The sequence below is a fragment of the Scyliorhinus canicula genome, chromosome 11 (assembly GCF_902713615.1).
Source record: "Scyliorhinus canicula chromosome 11, sScyCan1.1, whole genome shotgun sequence".
NCBI classification, from domain to species: domain Eukaryota; kingdom Metazoa; phylum Chordata; class Chondrichthyes; order Carcharhiniformes; family Scyliorhinidae; genus Scyliorhinus; species Scyliorhinus canicula.
The window spans coordinates 2,748,956-2,768,781 of record NC_052156.1 but is presented as its reverse complement, the minus strand read 5'-3'; the positions used below and the strand labels follow the sequence as shown (position 1 = coordinate 2,768,781).

General features: G+C 53.6%; 1 protein-coding gene across 1 annotated transcript in view; it reads left to right on the top strand.

Moving 5' to 3' along the window:
• The window catches only part of lamb2l (laminin, beta 2-like), a 268,095-nt gene that overhangs the window by 195,124 nt on the left and 53,145 nt on the right, over positions 1 to 19,826 (top strand). Inside the window, exons 24-27 of the mRNA XM_038812008.1 lie at positions 3,141 to 3,365; positions 5,847 to 6,064; positions 15,039 to 15,434; positions 15,974 to 15,980. Coding sequence (XP_038667936.1) covers positions 3,141 to 3,365; positions 5,847 to 6,064; positions 15,039 to 15,434; positions 15,974 to 15,980 — 846 coding nt within the window. The remainder of the gene's footprint in view (positions 1 to 3,140; positions 3,366 to 5,846; positions 6,065 to 15,038; positions 15,435 to 15,973; positions 15,981 to 19,826) is intronic.

Genomic DNA, 19,826 nt, shown 5'->3' with positions numbered 1-19,826 from the left:
AATCCCAATCGGAGTGCATAATCCAAGCAGGAAAATACAGAAATAATCCCAATCGGAGTGTATAATCCAAGCAGGAAATTACAGAAATAATCCCAATCGGAGTGCATAATCCAAGCAGGAAATTACAGAAATAATCCCAATCGGAGTGTATAATCCAAGCAGGAAAATACAGAAATAATCCCAATCGGAGTGTATAATCCAAGCAGGAAGATCCAGAAGACAGGGAGAGGGTGGCATAGGGCCCAGGACAAAACACCTTCAGGACTGGGAATTCAACAGTCATAGATAGAATCATAGAAACTTACAGCACTGGATGATACCTTTCAGCCCATCATCTGAATACTGCCTCTCATGCTGAATCCCATCTCCCGGTTTGATGTCCTCATTGAACATTGAACATTACAGCGCAGTACAGGCCCTTCGGCCCTCGATGTTGTGCCGACCTGTGAAACCCCTCTAAAGCCCATCTACACTATTCCCTTATCGTCCATATGCCTATCCAATGACCATTTAAATGCGTTTAGTGTTGGCGAGTCCACTACTGTTGTAGGCAGGGCATTCCACGCCCTTACTACTCTCTGAGTAAAGAACCTGCCTCTGACATCTGTCCTATATCTATCTCCCCTCAATTTAAAGCTATGTCCCCTCGTGCTGGACATCACCATCCGAGGAAAAAGGCTCTCACTGTCCACCCTATCTAATCCTCTGGTCATCCTGTATGCCTCAATTAAGTCACCTCTTAACCTTCTTCTCTCTAACAAAAACAGCCTCAAGTCCCTCTGTAAAGTATAGATGATCAGAGAAACCCTCGTGTCTAAAAATAAACAATCCTGTAAAATTCCTCAACCTCAAGAACCGGCCGCACTCTCTTTCCAAAATGATTTATGGAATCAGCTTCTGTACCACCTGTTCAAGTCGCTCACTCCCGATCCCAACAACTTGGAGTGAAGACATTTTGCCTCATCAATCTTCCTGATCTGTCACTGGGGATTTTGAATCTATCCCCACCCCGACGGACCCACCCACCAATGGGAATACAATGTACTCGATCAAAACTTTTCATCACCCTGAATGCACCTTCTATTCAGGTCACCTGTTAACCATCTTGGGACAGTCCTTGTTGTGATCTCAATTTAAGGGAATATGCATGAGTTTGGGCAGCACGGTAGCAATGTGGTTAGCATAAATGCTTCACAGCTCCAGGGTCCCAGGTTCGATTCCCGGCTGGGTCACTGTCTGTGCGGAGTCTGCACGTCCTCCCCGTGTCGGCGTGGGTTTCCTCCGGGTGCTCCGGTTTCCTCCCACAGTCCAAAGATGTGCGGGTTAGGTGGATTGGCCATGCTAAATTGCCCGTAGTGTCCTAAAAAGTAAGGTTAAGGGGGGGTTGTTGGGTTACGGGTATAGGGTGGATACGTGGGTTTGAGTAGGGTGATCATTGCTCGGCACAATATCGAGGGCCGAAGGGCCTGTTCTGTGCTGTACTGTTCTATGTTCTATGTATATAGCCAGAATGTGGAGCAGCGTGTGGCCAGCAGCGAGTAGCAATTACAGCTGGGATGTCCCCATGAGGAATAGTTGCTGAATCCACAAAGTACATCTGTCTGAGCCATCTTAGAAATAAATTGAACCTCTGTGTTTGCCAGCCCTGGTGTGAGATTAGGGAATCATAGTGCAGAAGGAGGCCATTCAGCCCATCGAGTCTGCACTGACCCTCTGAAAGAGCACCCTACCTAGGTCCACTCCCCCGCCCTATCCCTGTAACCCCACCTAACCTGCACGTCTTTGGATTGTGGGAGGAAACCGGAGCACCCGGAGGAAACCCACGTAGATACGGGGAGAACGTGCAGACTCCGCACAGTCACCCGAGGCCGGGAATCGAACCTGGGACCCTGGAGCTGTGAGGCAGCAGTGCTAACCACTGTGCCACCGTGCGATTGAGAAACGCAGACTTAACCCCAACCATCCTAACCTTTCGAATCGCTCCTGGTTTCTGAAGTCCCTCATCGCTGGTCACATCCTGTAAATCTCCTCTGGACTCTTTCCAAGGCCTTTAACATCATTCCTGAAGTGTGGTGACCAGATATGTCCACAATATTCCAGCTCCGATCTAATCAGTAATTCATCTAGCAGGAACTCTTGTTTTTTTTTATATTCCAATCCTTTATTTAGAAACCCAAGTAACTCCTAACCTTTTTGCTAAAATCGCCGAATCAGTTTCCCCCGCCACCTTTCGGGATTGTTTATTTTCAGACACGATGGTTTCTCTGATCATCCATACTTTACAGAATTATCCCATTTACACTTCGCTGTCTTTCCATATCAAACCTCCTAAAATGCAAACACTTCATTGCCCTTGACCTTGAGCTCCACCCACAACCTGCCTGTTTCATGTTACCTTGAAACCTCTGTCTACCCTCACCACTATCAACATTCTGCCAAGTTTCATATCATCCAGAAACGTTATAATCGTACCACCTCCACCCAGGTTAAATATTGAGTGAGGGTCTTATAAGTTTGGAGGTAATACAATAGTGAGAAGCAATGTATGTTGCAGTGTTAACACGAGTTAAGATGGGCTGAATGGCCTTTCTCCTCAGTAATTATCTTGTGATTTTAGAACATTTAAAATCGCCGATGAAGTTTTGCTGAGGCAGTCTGCAGGTTAACATAGAACATAGAACAGTACAGCACAGAACAGGCCCTTCGGCCCTCGATGTTGTGCCGAGCAATGATCACCCTACTCAAACCCACGTATCCACCCTATACCCGTAACCCAACAGCCCCACCCTAACCTTACCTTTTAGGACACCGGGCAATTTAGCATGGCCAATCCACCTAACACGCACATCTTTGGACTGTGGGAGGAAACCGGAGCACCCGGGGGAAACCCACACACACACGGGGAGAACGTGCAGACTCCGCACAGACAGTGACCCAGCCGGGAACCGAACCTGGGACCCTGGAGCTGTGAAGCATTTATGCTAACCACCATGCTACCGTGCTGCCCAGTTGCTGCGGTGAATCCTGTAGATGGTACAGACGGCTGCCACCGTGTGTTGGCGCTGGAGGGAGTGAATGATCAGACAATGTAAATGTACTTTGTTAAATTAACAACTGATTTACTTTTTCCGCTACTGTAGGATCTCGTTGCGATAAGTGCGCACCAGGTTACTATGGTAACCCCGAGGTAGGAGGAGGGAAGTGCTGGCCCTGTCAGTGCAATAATAACATTGACGTGATGGATCCCGGATCCTGTCACCCACACACGGGACGGTGTTTGAAGTGTCTCTACAACACTGATGGAGATCACTGCGAAGTCTGCAAGGCCGGTTACTATGGCAACCCTCTCCTGCGGGACTGTAGGCGTGAGTATGGGGCATGCTCTGTATATTGTATTGTATATTCTATGTGAGGGGGGGCACACAATTTAGCCTTTACTTCCTTTAGGGTCATACTTTCCAAGCTCTCACTGGCCGATGGTTAGTGTTGTAACCGGAGAGGGCGGACAGAGGGTTCCAGGCAGGGGGGAGTGGAGGTGAACCTGTAGCCAATAGAGGGTGTGAAGACCAAGGTCAAGGCGGGGCTGAAGGGAGATTTAAAGTTTTATTTTTCACACTGTGGATTACTAGAACGGAGAATGTTTTGAAGAATGGTAGCAAGCCGTGGATTTCTGTCGCGCCTCTCACAGCTTCGGAATGTCTAAGAGGACCTCACAGCCGAGGGCGTGTTTTTGAAATTTAGTCGCTTTCAGGGTCTTATAAGTTTGCACAAATTTGCACAAAGCAAAATCCCACAAACAGTAATGTGAGAATGACCAAGTAATCTGACTTTTGGTATTGGTTGATAGATGAATCTGGACCAGGACACATGCAATAAATCCCCTGATCAAGCTGAACATCTTGCTGAGTGGCAGGCAAGACCACAATTTCTGTTCCATTAGAAAGATGGCACCTCTGACAGTGCGGCACTCTCTCAGTACTGACCCTCTGACAGTGCGGTACTCCCTCAGTACTGACCCTCTGACAGTGCGGCACTCCCTCAGTACTGACCCTCTGACAGTGCGGCACTCCCTCAGTACTGACCCTCTGACAGTGCGGCACTCCCTCAGTACTGACCCTCTGACAGTGCGGCACTCTCTCAGTACTGACCCTCTGACAGTGCAGCACTCCCTCAGTACTGACCCTCTGACAGTGCAGCACTCCCTCAGTACTGACCCTCTGACAGTGCGGCACTCCCTCAGTACTGACCCTCTGACAGTGCAGCACTCCCTCAGTACTGACCCTCTGACAGTGCGGCACTCCCTCAGTACTGACCCTCTGACAGTGCGGCACTCCCTCAGTACTGAGCCTCTGACAGTGCAGCACCCCCTCAGTACTGACCCTCTGACAGTGCAGCACCCCCTCAGTACTGACCCTCTGACAGTGCGACACTCCCTCAGTACTGACCCTCTGACAGTGCGGCACTCCCTCAGTACTGACCCTCTGACAGTGCGGCACTCTCTCAGTACTGACCCTCTGACAGTGTGGCGCTCCCTCAGTACTGACCCTCTGACAGTGCAGCACTCCTCAGTACTGACCCTCTGACAGTGCGGCACTCCCTCAGTACTGACCCTCTGACAGTGCAGCACTCCCTCAGTACTGACCCTCTGACAGTGCAGCACTCCCTCAGTACTGACCCTCTGACAGTGCGGCACTCCCTCAGTACTGACCCTCTGACAGTGCGGCACTCCCTCAGTACTGACCCTCTGACAGTGCGGCACTCCCTCAGTACTGACCCTCTGACAGTGCGGCACTCCCTCAGTACTGACCCTCTAACAGTGCAGCACTCCCTCAGTACTGACCCTCTGACAGTGCGGCACTCCCTCAGTACTGACCCTCTGACAGTGCGGCACTCCCTCAGTACTGACCCTCTGACAGTGCGGCACTCCCTCAGTACTGACCCTCTGACAGTGCGGCACTCCCTCAGTACTGACCCTCTGACAGTGCGGCACTCCCTCAGTACTGACCCTCTGACAGTGCGGCACTCCCTCAGTACTGACCCTCTGACAGTGCGGCACTCCCTCAGTACTGACCCTCTGACAGTGCGGCACTCCCTCAGTACTGACCCTCTGACAGTGCGGCACTCCCTCAGTACTGACCCTCTGACAGTGCAGCACTCCCTCAGTACTGACCCTCTGACAGTACGGCACTCCCTCAGTACTGACCCTCTGACAGTGCGGCACTCCCTCAGTACTGACCCTCTGACAGTGCGGCACTCCCTCAGTACTGACCCTCTGACAGTGCGGCACTCCCTCAGTACTGACCCTCTGACAGTGCAGCACTCCCTCAGTACTGACCCTCTGACAGTGCGGGGCTCCCTCAGTACTGACCCTCCTAAAGTGCGGAGCTCCCTCAGTACTGACCCTCTGACAGTGCAGCACTCCCTCAGTACTGACCCTCTGACAGTGCGGAGCAGGTTCTGGGCAGGGTGGGGGGGGGTGGGGTAATGATCTTCTCTTGCCCCTATTGTGCTCTTTGTATTGTTCTTTAGGACGGTGAGGGTTGTAGTGTTGAGAAAGAACAGCGAGCAGTGTTTAAGAAACAAAGCTAATTAATTGCACTACACGTATTTAGATTCGAACATTTGCTAAGGAATTAGATAAGTAAACAATACACAACACATCTCCAATACTAAACTATGCTGTCAGCTAAACTATCTCACCTCTACTCATTCTGGCTCTCTTCCATTCTCCCCCCCCGAAGCCAAGGAGACATCTGATATTTATATGGTTGCTCAATAGCACCATCTAGAGACTAGAGTGCTAACATTACATTCACCCTTTATTGTTATTGTTATTGTTATTTCAGGCTGTACGTGTAACATCCAGGGTACGCTGGAGTCCCAGTGTAGCTCCAGAGAGAGCTGCCAGTGTGAGCGGGTTAGTGGGCAATGCCCCTGCAGAGAGAATGTCATCGGGAGGAACTGCGACCAATGTGGCCCCCATTACTGGAACTTTGGCAGTTTGGACGGTTGTGAGCCGTGCCGATGTCATCCGGAACATTCTCACACTCAGCTCTGCAACATGGTAAATATTCCCAATCACCTCTTTATCCATCAAAGATTTTGGGGGGGAATTTTCCCCCAAAATTACAAAATGTTATTTCAGGCGCAAATCGGTGGGAATCAGGCCGGCTGATCAGGAACCATTCTAATGGCGATCTTCCCACACTTAAATCATTTCTTGAACTGGAGGGGCATGTTTTCCATGGGCCTAGAGAGGGGCAGAGCCTAAACAGGCGGCAGCGATCAGGGCACCCCAGTCTCAAAGTATTTTTAAAAATAATTTTTATTGAAACTTTTTTACAGAAAATATAACAACAAACAATGAAAAGCAACAATAAAACCCCACAGTATCTGTAACACCCCCAAGGCCGTATCAACACATGTATCTCACCCCCCTCCCCCCCTTCCCCTCCCCCCTTTCCCCCCCCTCCCTCTCCCCCCCTTCCCCCCCTCCCCCCCCCTTTCCCCCCCCCCCCTTTCCCCCCCCCCTCCCCCCCCCCCTTTCCCCCCCCCTCCCCCCCCCCCCCTTTGCCCCCCCCCCCACCCCCGGGTTGCTGCTGCTGCTGACCTAGTTCCCTATCGCTGAGCCAGAAAGTCGAGGAAAGGTTGCCACCGCCTAAAGAACCCTTGTACCGATCCTCTCAGGGCGAATTTGACCTTCTCTAGCGTAATGAAACCCGCCATGTCATTGATCCAGGTCTCCACGCTTGGGGGCCTCGCATCCTTCCATTGTAGCAAGATCCTCCGCCGGGCTATTAGGGACGCAAAGGCCAGCACACCGGCCTCTTTCGCCTCCTGCACTCCCGGCTCCACCCCAACCCCAAAAATAGCGAGTCCCCAGCCTGGCTTGACCCTGGATCCTACCACCCTCGACACCATCCTCGCCACCCCCTTCCAGAACTCCTCCAGTGCCGGGCATGCCCAGAACATATGGGCATGGTTCGCTGGACTCCCCGAACACCTGACACACCTGTCTTCACCCCCAAAGAACCTACTCATCCTTGTCCCAGTCATGTGGGCCCGGTGCAGCACCTTAAATTGGATGAGGCTAAGCCTCGCACATGAGGAGGAAGAGTTAACCCTCTCCAGGGCATCGGCCCATGTCCCGTCCTCTATCTGTTCCCCCAGTTCCCCCTCCCACTTAGCCTTTAGCTCCTCTACTGACGCCTCCTCCACCTCCTGCATAACCTTGTAGATATCAGATATCTTCCTCTCTCCGACCCAGACCCCCGAAAGCACCCTGTCACTCACCCCCCTCACGGGAAGCAAAGGGAATCCCTCCACCTGCCGTCTAGCAAACGCCTTTACCTGCAGATACCTGAACATGTTCCCCGGGGGGAGCCCAAATTTCTCCTCCAACTCCCCCAGGCTCGCAAACCTCCCATCAATGAACAGGTCCCCTCAGCTGTCTGATGCCCGCTCTGTGCCAACCCTGGAACCCCCCATCAATGTTCCCCGGGATGAACCGATGGTTCCCCCTTAACGGAGCCTCCATCGAGCACCCCACTTTCCCCCTATGTCGCTTCCACTGCCCTCAAATCTTGAGGGTAGCCGCCACCACCGGACTCGTGGTATACCTCGTGGGAGGGAGCGGCCACGGCGCCGTTACCAGGGCCCCCAGGCTTGTGCCTCCACAGGACGCATCTCCAACTGTTTCCATGCTGCCCCCTCCCCCTCCATCACCCACTTGCACACCATCGACACATTGGCCGCCCAGTAATACCCCGACAGATTGGGTAACGCCAGCCCCCCACCATCTCCAAGAAGACCCTCTTCACCCTCGGGGTCCCATGCACCCAAACAAAGCTCATGATGCTGCTAGTCACCCTCCTAAAAAAGGCCCTAGGGATAAAGATGGGCAAACACTGAAAAAGGAACAGGAACCTCGGGAGAACCGTCATTTTGACGGACTGCACTCTACCCGCCAACGATAGCGGCACCATGTCCCACCTTTTAAATTCCTCCTCCATCTGCTCCACCAGCCTGGTAAAATTAAGCTTATGGAGAGTCCCCCAACTCCTGGCCACCTGCACCCCCAGGTATCTGAAACTCTTCACCACCCTCTTAAACGGGAGCCTCCCAATTCCCTCCTCCTGATCACCCGGGTGCACTACAAATACCTCACTCTTGCCTAAATTTAACTTATAGCCCGAGAAGTTCCCAAACTCAGCCAACAGCTCCATCACCCACGGCATTCCCCCACCCAATCTCAAAGTTAATGATATCACCCCCCCCCCCCCCCCCCCCCCCCCCCGCACCACAGACAAGCAGAACATCCCCACATCCCCAACCCTTGACCTCAGAGGGGCAACCTCCCCATCACTACTAAATATTCGGGTCACTCACCCATACCGGGTGGGCATCAAGGTGACCACATTCCCCCCCCCCCCCCCCGTCCTCTTCCCCCCCCCCCCCCCCCCCCCCCCGGCCATGCCGGCATCAGCACCTTCCCCCATGTAAGTGAGCGACACTCTGCTCTGTTGTCGCCAAATGCCCCTTTGTTCATGCCCCGCCCCTTTGTTCATGCCCCGCCCCTTTGTTCATGCCCCGCCCCTTTGTTCATGCCCTGCCCCTTTGGGCCCCTCCCCCTTTGAGGCCCCTCCCTTCAAGGCCCCACCCCTTGTCACTGGCACCCTGGGACCAAAAGGTCCAGAGAAGCCTGGGTGAATAAGGGTAAAATGGGAGGTTTGTGGCAGGTACAAGGGGCTCAATTAGACAGTGGATGCCCTGGAGGAGCTTGAAATGCAGGGCGGTACATAAAAAATAAACTCGGAGAGCAAAGAGGGGGCATAAAGAACACTGGCGGGTAAAATAATGGAAAATCCCGTGAGTTTGATAAATATACTCGGGGCAAGAGGGTAACCAGGGAAACAATGGGGACCATTAGGGACCAAAGTGACAAGATGAAAATGAAAATGGCTTATTGTCACGAGTAGGCTTCAATGAAGTTACTGTGAAAAGCCCCTAGTCGCCACATTCCGGCGAGGCTGGTACGGGAACCGAACCGTGCTGCTGGCCTGCTTGGTCTGCTTTAAAAGCCAGCAATTTAGCCCACTGAGCTAACCAGCCCATGGCGGTGTGGTTTTATATGAAGCTTTACATCTGTGTTCACTACGGAGAAGTAGAAAGGTATTGAAAGGTATAGAAATCAGGATGGGGATGCAATATAATCGATTAGATTAGCGTTGAGAGGGATGAGGTGTGAGCGGTTTTAGTAGAGTTACAACAGAACAATATCTCCAAGGCCAGATATGTGTCCTCGGCTGCCATGTGAGACAAGGGAGGAGATCGCAGAGGCTCTGACACTGATTTTCAAATCCTCTCTGGTGTAGAAGAGGTGCCAGAGAACAGGAGAACAACTGATGTGGTACCCGGGGCGACACAGTGGTTAGCACTGTTGCCCCACAGCACCAGGGACCCGGGTTTAATTCCCGGCTTGGGTCACTGTCTGTGTGGAGTCTGCACGTTCTCCCCGTGTCTGCGTGAGTTTCCTCCGGGTGCTCCAGTTTCCTCCCACAGTTCAAAGATGTGCAGGTTAGGTGGTGTGGGGTTACAGCGATAGGGTGGGGGAGTGGGCCTAGGTAGGATGCTCTTTCAGAGGGTCAGTACAGACTCGATGGGCCGAATGGCCCCCTCTGCACCGGAGGAATTCTCTGATTCTATGGTTCATTATTCAAGAAGGGAAGTTGGATAAAAGCAGCCATTCCAGGCCAGTGAGTCTAACGTCAGTGGAAGGGAAATAATTGGAAGAAATTCTGAGGGACAGAATTAATGTCCACTTGGAGAGGTAAAGATTGATTAAGGATGGTCAGCGTGGTTTTGTCAGGGGGGGGGGAGATGGTGGAGTGGGATTCTCCGGTTGCCAGCGCGTGTATCTCGGCGATGAGCCATTCGGACACAGTGGGATTCTCTACTCTCTACGATGCCAATCAAGCCACTCCAAGCTGCCAGGAATCCTGCGGGCGGGAATGCACTGCCAGAGAATAGAAAATAGAAAATCGCTTATTGTCACGAGTAGGCTTCAATGAAGTTACTGTGAAAAGCCCCTAGTCGCCACATTCCGGCGCCTGTCCGGGGAGGCTGTTACGGGAATAGAGAATCTCAACAACCTGAGAATTCCAGCACATGTCTAATAAGTTTGATTGAATTTGTTGAGGAGGTGACCAGGTGTGTAGATGTGGGCAGTGCGGTTGATGTCGTTTATATGGATTTCAGTAAGGCCTTTGACAAGGTCCCAATGGGAGACTGACCTAGGAAGTGAGAGCCCATGTGATCCAAGGCAATTTGAAAAATTGGATCCAAAGCTGGCTTTGTGGTAGAGGGCGATGGTTGGCGGTTGTTATTCTGACTAGAAGCCTGTGTCCAGTGGGGTTCCACAGGGATCGGTGCTGGGCCATTTGCTGTTTGTCGTGTACATTAATGATCTGGATGTGAGTGTGGGGGGTATGATCATAAGTTCGCTGATGGCACGAAAAATTGATGATGTGGTAAATAGTGAGGAGGAAAGCCATCATTACAGGATGATAGAGACGGGCTGGTAAGATGGGCAGGACAATAGAAAATGGAATTTAAGCTGATACATTTTGAAGGGACTAGCAAACCAAGGGAATACACCAAGAACAGTCCTGAGGATCAGAGAGACTTTGCTGTGCAGGTTCACTGATCTCTGACGGCAGCAGGACAGGGAGATAGATTAGATAGATAGAAAGATAGAAAGAAAGAAAGAAAGAAAGAAAGAAAGAAAGAAAGAAAGAAAGAAAGAAAGAAAGAAAGAAAGAAAGAAAGAAAGAAAGAAAGAAAGAAAGAAAGAAAGAAAGAAAGAAAGAAAAGAAAGAAAGAAAGAAAGAAAGAAAGAAAGAAAGAAAGAAAGAAAGAAAGAAAGAAAGAAAGAAAGAAAGAAGAAAGAAGAAAGAAGAAAGAAAGAAAGAAAGAAAGAAAGAAAGAAAGAAAGAAAGAAAGAAAGAAAGAAAGAAAGATGAAAAAAAAAAAAAAATGTTGCGCCGAACGTTTGCCCTAGGGTAATCATAGAAATGTGGACAATTGTTCATGGCCAATCCACCCAACCTGCACATCTTTGGACTGTGGGAGGAAACCGGAAAAGGAGGTTAACAAGGCCAATGGGATTCTTGCCTTTAATAGCCGAGGCAGTGAATATAAGAGCAGGGAGGGTATGATGAAGCTGTATAAACACTGGCTAGGCTACAGCTGGAGTACTGTGTGCAGCTCTGGTCCCCTCACTACAGGAAGGATGTGATAGCCCTAGAGAGGGGGCAGAGGAGATTCACCAGGATGGTGCCTGGGCTGGAGCGTCTCAGCTACCAAGGGAGGCTGGTTAGGCTGAGGTTGTTTTCAGTGGAGCAGAGAGATCTGAGGGAGAACCTGATTGAGGTGGACAAAATTATGAGGGGCACAGATGGGGTGGATATATCAGAGGGCTCAATGACCAGGGGGCAGAGATTTAAGGTAAGGGGCGGGAGGTTGAGAGGGGATGTGCGGAAAAACCTTTTCCCCCAGAGGGGGGTGGGAGTCTGGAACTCGCTGCCTGGAAGGGTGGTGGAGGCAGAGACCCTCACAACATTTAAACAGTATTTTGATGAGCATTTGAAATGCTGCAGCGACACAAGGCTACGGACCGAGTGCTGGAAAATGGGACCAGAGTAGATCGGTGCTTGATGACCGGCACAGACATTTCCGGCTGAAGGGCCTCTTTCTGTGCTGTAAAAATTCTGTGACTCCCTCACAACTGTCCCTCTGACAGTGCAGCACTCCCTCAGCAACCCTGCAACAGTGCAGCACTCCCTCAGCAACCCTGCAACAGTGCAGCACTCCCTCAGCAACCCTGCAACAGTGCAGCACTCCCTCAGCAACCCTGCAACAGTGCAGCACTCCCTCAGCAACCCTGCAACAATGCAGCACTCCCTCAGCAACCCTGCAACAGTGCAGCACTCCCTCAGCAACCCTGCAACAGTGCAGCACTCCCTCAGCAACCCTGCAACAATGCAGCACTCCCTCAGCAACCCTGCAACAGTGCAGCACTCCCTCAGCAACCCTGCAACAGTGCAGCACTCCCTCAGCAACCCTGCAACAGTGCAGCACTCCCTCAGCAACCCTGCAACAGTGCAGCACTCCCTCAGCAACCCTGCAACAGTGCAGCATTCCCTCAGCAACCCTGCAACAATGCAGCACTCCCTCAGCAACCCTGCAACAGTGCAGCACTCCCTCAGCAACCCTCTGACAGCACAGCACTCCCTCAGCAACCCTGCAACAGTGCAGCACTCCCTCAGCAACCCTGCAACAGTGCAGCACTCCCTCAGCAACCCTGCAACAGTGCAGACCCCTCCCCCCCCCCCCCGCCCACAGCCTGTGCTGGGAATGTCAACCTTGATGTGGGACTCCTGGGATCTTCTAACCCCAAGGTAACAGTGATCCAGTGAGTGAGCCCCACCTGATGTATTGAGGATGATTTTAGCTTCCCCAGGGGACGTTGAAATTGACCCTTCTCCAGGTTGAAGGGCAAGTTGTTTAAAGCAGGTTGGCCAGCCGGCGGGAAAATGATTCACAAATGAATGAATTCCTCAGTAAGAAGTCTTACAACGCCAGGTTAATGTCCAACAGGTTTGATTCAAACACGAGCTCACCCCAGTCCAACGCCGGCATCTCCACAGAATAAATTCCTGACACAGGGATTGATATTTCCACTCAGATCCCCAATACCCATGCCCCTCACTCACTCCCTCACTCACACCCTCCCTCGCTCCCTCACTCCCTTCCTTCCATGCTCACTCCCTCCCTCACTCCCTCCCTCCCTCACTCCCTTCCTTCCTCACTCCCATCCGTCCATGCTCACTCCCTCCCTCGCTCACTCCCTCACTCACACCCTCCCTCGCTCCCTCACTCCCTTCCTTCCATGCTCACTCCCTCCCTCACTCCCTCCCTCCCTCACTCCCTTCCTTCCTCACTCCCTTCCTTTCATGCTCACTCCCTCCCTCGCTCACTCCCTCGCTCACTCCCTCACTCCCTCGATCCCTCCCTCCCTCCCTTCCACGCTCAGTCCCTCCTTCCCTCACTCCCTCCCTCCCTTCCACACACCCTCCCTCCCACCCTTCCATGATCACTCCCTCCCTCACTCCCTCCCTCCCTTCCATGCTTACTCCCTCCCTCCGTCACTCCCTCCCTCCCTCACACCCTCCCTCCCTCACTCCCTCCCTCCCTCCCTTCGCTCACTCACATCCCCTCCCTCCCTCCCTCACTCCCTCCCTCCCTTCCATGCTCACCTCCCTCCCTCCCTCGCTCCCTCCCACCCTCGCTCCCTCCCACCCTCACTCCCTCCCACCCTCGCTCCCTCCCTCGCTCCCTCCCACCCTCGCTCCCTCCCACCCTCGCTCCCCCCCACCCTCGCTCCCTCCCACCCTCGCTCCCCCACCCTCGCTCCGTCCCTCCCTCGCTCCCTCCCCCCCTCGCTCCCTCCCACCCTCACTCCCTCCCACCCTTGCCTCCCTCCCTCCCTCGCTCCCTCCCACCCTCGCTCCCTCCTTCCCTCGCTCCCTCCCACCCTCGCTCCCTCCCACCCTCGCTCCCTCCCACCCTCGCTCGCTCCCACCCTCGCTTCCCCCACCCTCACTCCCCTCCCACCCTCGCTCCCTCCACCCTCGCTCGCTCCCACCCTCACTCCCTCCCTCGCTCTCTCCCTCCCTCGCTCCCCCCACCCTCGCTCCCCCAACCTCGCTCCCTCCCTCCTCGCTCATTGCCTCCCTCACTCCCTCCCTCGCTCCCTCCCTCCCTCGCTCCCTCCTTCCCTCGCTCCCTCCCACCCTCGCTTATTGCCTCCCTCCCTCCCTCGCTCCCCTCCCTCCCTCGCTCCCCCACCCTCGCTCCCTCCCTCCCTCGCTCGTTGCCTCCCTCACTCCCACGCTCGCTCCTCCCACCTTCGCTTCCCCCACCCTTGCTCCCTCCCTCCCTCGCTCCCCCCACCCTCGCTTCCCCCAACCTCGCTCTCTCCCTCACTCCCTCCCTCCCTCCCTCACTCCCTCCCTCCCTCCCTCACTCCCTCCGTCCATTCCACGCTCACTCCCCCCTCCCTCCCTTGCTCCCTCCCTCCCTCGCTCCCCCCACCCTCGCTTCCCCCAACCTCGCTCTCTCCCTCACTCCCTCCCTCCCTCCCTCACTCCCTCCCTCCCTCCCTCACTCCCTCCGTCCATTCCACGCTCACTCCCTCCCTCCCTTGCTCACTCCCTCCCTCCCTCCCTCACTCCCTCCCTCCCTCCCTCACTCCCTCCCTCCCTTCCACGCTCACTCCCCTCCCTCGCTCACTCCCTCCTTCCCTCGCTCCCTCCCACCCTCGCTCCCTCCCACCCTCGCTCCCTCCCACCCTCGCTCCCTCCCACCCTCGCTCCCTCCCTCCCTCGCTCCCTCCCTCCCTCCCTCGCTCCGTCCCTCCCTCGCTCCCTCCCTCCCTCCTCCCTCCACCCTCGCTCCCTCCACCCTCGCTCCCTCCCACCCTCGCTCCCTCCCTCCCTCCATTCCACGCTCACGTCCCTCCCCTCCCTTGCTCACATCCCTCCCTTCCCTCCCTCACTCCCTCCCTCCCTCGCTCACTCCATCCCTCCCTTCCACACTCACTCCCTCCCTCGCTCACATCCCTCCTTCCCTTCGCTCCCCTCCACCCCTCGCTCCCTCCCACCCTCGCTCCCTCCCACCCTCGCTCCCTCCCTCACCCTCGGCTCCCCCTCCCCCCTCGCTCCCTCCCTCCCTCGCTCCCTCCCTCCCTCGCTCCCTCCCTCCCTCGCTCCCTCCCTCCCTCCCTCCCTCGCTCCCTCCCACCCTCCCACGCTCGCTCCCTCCCACCCTCCCACCCTCGCTCCCTCCCACCCTCCCACCCATCGCTCCCTCCCTCCCTTGCTCCCTCCCACCCTTACTCCCTCGCTCCCGCTCCCCACTGTAACAATGACTGTCTCCCTGGGTTGTCCATGTTGCTGACTTCCATTCATGTGGTTCAGTTCACAGGTCAGTGCGAGTGCCGTCCAGGATTTGGAGGTCAGACCTGCTCAGAATGCAGCGAAGGTTACTGGGGAAATCCTGGGCTGTCGTGTCAGGGTAAGGAATCCAGAACTCTGGAATGTCGACTTTCCGGGGACAGGTGGAAATTTCTGGGATCACTGGAGTTATTCCGAAGGTACAGACAATCTGGGTGTGTAAAGGACCCCCTGCAGACCCTACCTGACCACACCCACTGCAACCATAGTCACCAGAATTCAAACTCTCAACCCCAAGTCTCCTGGGAGACAGGAAAGAAACGGATAAAAATCCAAACATGTGAAGCCTCTGCCACATTAATCTTCACAGTGGCCTACCCTTCCAACCATGTGTCTTGTGAATTGATGGTCTCATCACACGCTAACTAGTAAACAACAAGGAAACGTCACCGTTCCATACTGGTACCGATACAAAGCTATATCAGCTCATTTTCACAAAATAAACAAACACACGGTATCACCCCTCGCAGCTTCCTTCACAGAAACGGAGGATGAGGCTGGGAATGTGTTATCCTCTCCAGACCTTTGTCATAGAAATGATCTGTCTATCGATGTGTGACTTGTTCCCGTATCAGAGCCATTCTCCGCCCAGGAGCTGCAGCTGTGCCGGCCCCTCCCACACGGCCCAATATCACCGCAACCAAATCCACATATTCCACCGGCACTGAGGGTCCAGCTGAACATCCTTCCCGCGTGTTTAACCTGAGGTGACACGCCAGTTACACGCAGCACTCTCCACACCAGCAACAAAAGCATCAGCAATCTGCAAAAGCATTTCCTCAACGGTGCCATCAGGTGGCCCATTTGGATCAATGTCGCGCACCAGATCCCGCAGCGTCTTCTAGCTTCAAACCGGATTGCTTTCTGGACCCATACGTCCTCCTGAGCCCGTGTTCCAGGACTCAGGTATCTTAGAAAACATTGTCCTTCTTTCCAACTACAGGAAAGGAATCAGCAACAGCAGCCTCCAGGCATCTGCAGCCACCAGCTGGAACAAGCAGCAAACACAACCTGCAGCTGTGACGTGCTCTCGCAACCAACAAGGCCAATTCCTCATCAGCAATAGCCTTCAGCTGTGAAGCAAGAGGCTGCTCACAGTCAAAGGGAGTTAAAGTGACCTTAAGCATAGATCATAGAATATACAGTGCAGAAGGAGGCCATTTGGCCCATCGAGGCCATTTGGCCCATCGAGTCTGCACCGGGTCTTGGAAAGAGCTCCCTACCCAGGCCCACACCTCCACCCTATCCCCATAACCCAGTAACCCCACCCAACCTTTTTGGGCACTAAGGGCAATTTAGCGTTGCCAATCTACCTAACCTGCACATCTTTGGACTGTGAGAGGAAACCGGAGCACCCGGAGGGAACCCACGCAGACACGGGGAGAACGTGCAGACTCCACACAGACAGTGCCCGGGCTGGGAATCGAACCCGGGTCCCTGGAGCTGTGAAGGAACAGTGCTAACCACTTTGCTACCGTGCTGCCCACGAATAACCAGCATAGCATCAAGAGCAAGGCTCTGTCGTGGAAGTGTTTGGTGGGGACCGACAGGCAGCAGCTGGGCTCCTGTATTGGGTCTCAACAATATTTAAAGATGGCTTGAAGGCCTCATGGTTGAAAAGCCCCAGAACACCCCCCCCCCCCCCCCCCCCCCCCCCCGCCCCCCCCCCACTCACTCTCGCCCAGGACCTAGGGGCGACCCCTGACCTGGAACCAGTTCCCTTAAGCTGCTGGTCAGAAATGGAAATGGCTCCTCGCGTCCCCTCAGCACCAACCGTGCCAGCTTAGTGGTTTTAAAAGAGGGTACGAACCGACGGCCGCCTCATTTCTCGCTTGGGAGCCGGTTAATTCCCGGGAAACTTCAAACTTGCTTATCACATGGAAATTAATGAAAATGAGGGTTTATGATATATTTTGCCATATTTGACTGATCTGGAACTTACCATTGGGAGCAACACCTGGCTCGAACCTCGATTTTAACCTTTCCCACTATTTAACCGGCGCGCCCAGATTTATACCGGGCGCAATGCGGTGGTTAAATGATGCCTGTAATCTCCACTCTGCGAGAAACTGGTCCAGCTTTCCTTCCAAAGGACTTAGTTAGTTGCTTGTCCACAGCAGCAGCCTGTTGGACGAGGCCCAATATTCTCTGGGCAGCACGGTAGCACAGTGGTTAGCACAGTTGCTTCATCGCTTCCAGGTTCGATTCCCGGCTTGGCTCACGATTACTTATTCCTCGTTGCTCTGGGAAGATTGTGGTGATTTGCCTCCTCCAAACATTGATCATCTTTTGGAAATAAATTCAAGGGCTTGTTGAGCCACTTCAGGGGGCAGTTCAATCTGAACCTTGTCGGTGTGGGTCTGGAGTCACACATAATTCCAAAGTGGGGAAGGATGGTTCGTGTGGGAGTGTTTGATGGGGACAGTGTAGAGGGAGCTTTACTCTGTATCTAACCCCATGCTGTACCTGTCCTGGGAGTGTTTGATGGGGACAGTGTAGAGGGAGCTTTACTCTGTATCTAACCCCGTGCTGTACCTGTCCTGGGAGTGTTTGATGGGGACAGTGTAGAGGGAGCTTTACTCTGTATCTAACCCCATGCTGTACCTGTCCTGGGAGTGTTTGATGGGGACAGTGTAGAGGGAGCTTTACTCTGTCTAACTCGTGTTGTACCTTCCTGGGAGTGTTTGATGGGGACAGTGTAGAGGGAGCTTTACTCTGTATCTAACCCCGTGCTGTACCTGTCCTGGGAGTGTTTGATGGGGACAGTGTAGAGGGAGCTTTACTCTGTATCTAACCCCGTGCTGTACCTGTCCTGGGAGTGTTTGATGGGGACAGTGTAGAGGGAACTTTACTCTGTATCTAACCCCGTGCTGTACCTGTCCTGGGAGTGTTTGATGGGGACAGTGTAGAGGGAACTTTACTCTGTATCTAACCCCGTGCTGTACCTGTCCTGGGAGTGTTTGATAGGGACAGTGTAGAGGGAGCTTTACTCTGTATCTAACCCCGTGCTGTATCTGTCCTGGGAGTGTTTGATGGGGACAGTGTAGAGGGAGCTTTACTCTGTATCTAACCCCGTGCTGTACCTGTCCTGGGAGTGTTTGATGGGGACAGTGTAGAGGGAGCTTTACTCTGTATCTAACCCCGTGCTGTACCTGTCCTGGGAGTGTTTGATGGGGACAGTGTAGAGGGAGCTTTACTCTGTATCTAACCCCGTGCTGTACCTGTCCTGGGAGTGTTTGATGGGGACAGTGTAGAGGGAGCTTTACTCTGTATCTAACCCCGTGCTGTACCTGTCCTGGGAGTGTTTGATGGGGACAGTGTAGAGGGAGCTTTACTCTGTATCTAACCCCATGCTGTACCTGTCCTGGGAGTGTTTGATGGGGACAGTGTAGAGGGAGCTTTACTCTGTCTAACTCTGTGTTGTACCTGTCCTGGGAGTGTTTGATGGGGACAGTGTAGAGGGAGCTTTACTCTGTATCTAACCCCGTGCTGTACCTGTCCTGGGAGTGTTGATGGGGACAGTGTAGAGGGAGCTTTACTCTGTATCTAACCCTGTGATGTACCTGTCCTGGGAGTGTTTGATGGGGACAGTGTAGAGGGAGCTTTACTCTGTATCTAACCCCGTGCTGTACCTGTCCTGGGAGTGTTTGATGGGGACAGTGTAGAGGGAGCTTACTCTGTATCTAACCCCGTGCTGTAAGCTGTCCTGGGAAGTGTCTGATGGGACAGTGTAGAGGGAGCTTTACTCTGTATCTAACCCGTGCTGTACCTGTCCTGGGAGTGTTGATGGAGACAGTGTACAGGGAGTTTTACTCTGTATCTAACCCCGTGCTGGGAGTGTTTGATGGAGACAGTGTAGAGGGAGCTTTACTCTGTATCTAACCCCATGCTGTACCTGTCCTGGGAGTGTCTGATGGGGACAGTATAGAGGGGGCTTTACTCTGTATCTAACCCCGTGCTGTACCTGTCCTGGGAGTGTTTGATGGGGACAGTGTAGAGGGAGCTTTACTCTGTATCTAACCCCGTGCTGTACCTGTCCTTGGAGTGTTGGATGGGGACAGTGTAGAGGGAGCTTTACTCTGTATCTAACCCCGTGACTGTACCTGTCCTGGGAGTGTTTGATGGGGACAGTGTAGAGGGAGCTTTACTCTGTATCTAACCCCGTGCTGTACCTGTCCTGGGAGTGTTTGATGGGGCAGTGGCAGAGGGAGCTTTACTCTGTATCTAACCCCGTGCTGTACCTGTCCTGGAGTGTTTGATGGGGACAGTGTAGAGGGACCTTTACTCTGTATCTAACCCGTACTGTACCTGTCCTGGAAGTGTTTTGATGGGGACAGTGTAGAGGGAGCTTTACTCTGTATCTAACCCCTGTGCTGTACCTGTCCTGGAGTGTTTGATGGGGACAGTGTAGAGGGAGCTTTACTCTGTATCTAACCCCGTGACTGTACCTGTCCTGGGAGTGTTTGATGGGGACAGTGTAGAGGGAGCTTTACTCTGTATCTAACCCCGTGCTGTACCTGTCCTGTGAGTGTTTGATGGGGACAGTCTAGAGGGAGCTTTACTCTGTATCTAACCCCATGCTGTACCTGTCCTGGGAGTGTTTGATGGGGACAGTGTAGAGGGAGCTTTACTCTGTATCTAACCCCGTGCTGTACCTGTCCTGGGAGTGTTTGATGGGGACAGTGTAGAGGGAGCTTTACTCTGTATCTAAACCCCGTGCTGTACCTGCCCTGGGAGTGTTTGATGGGGACA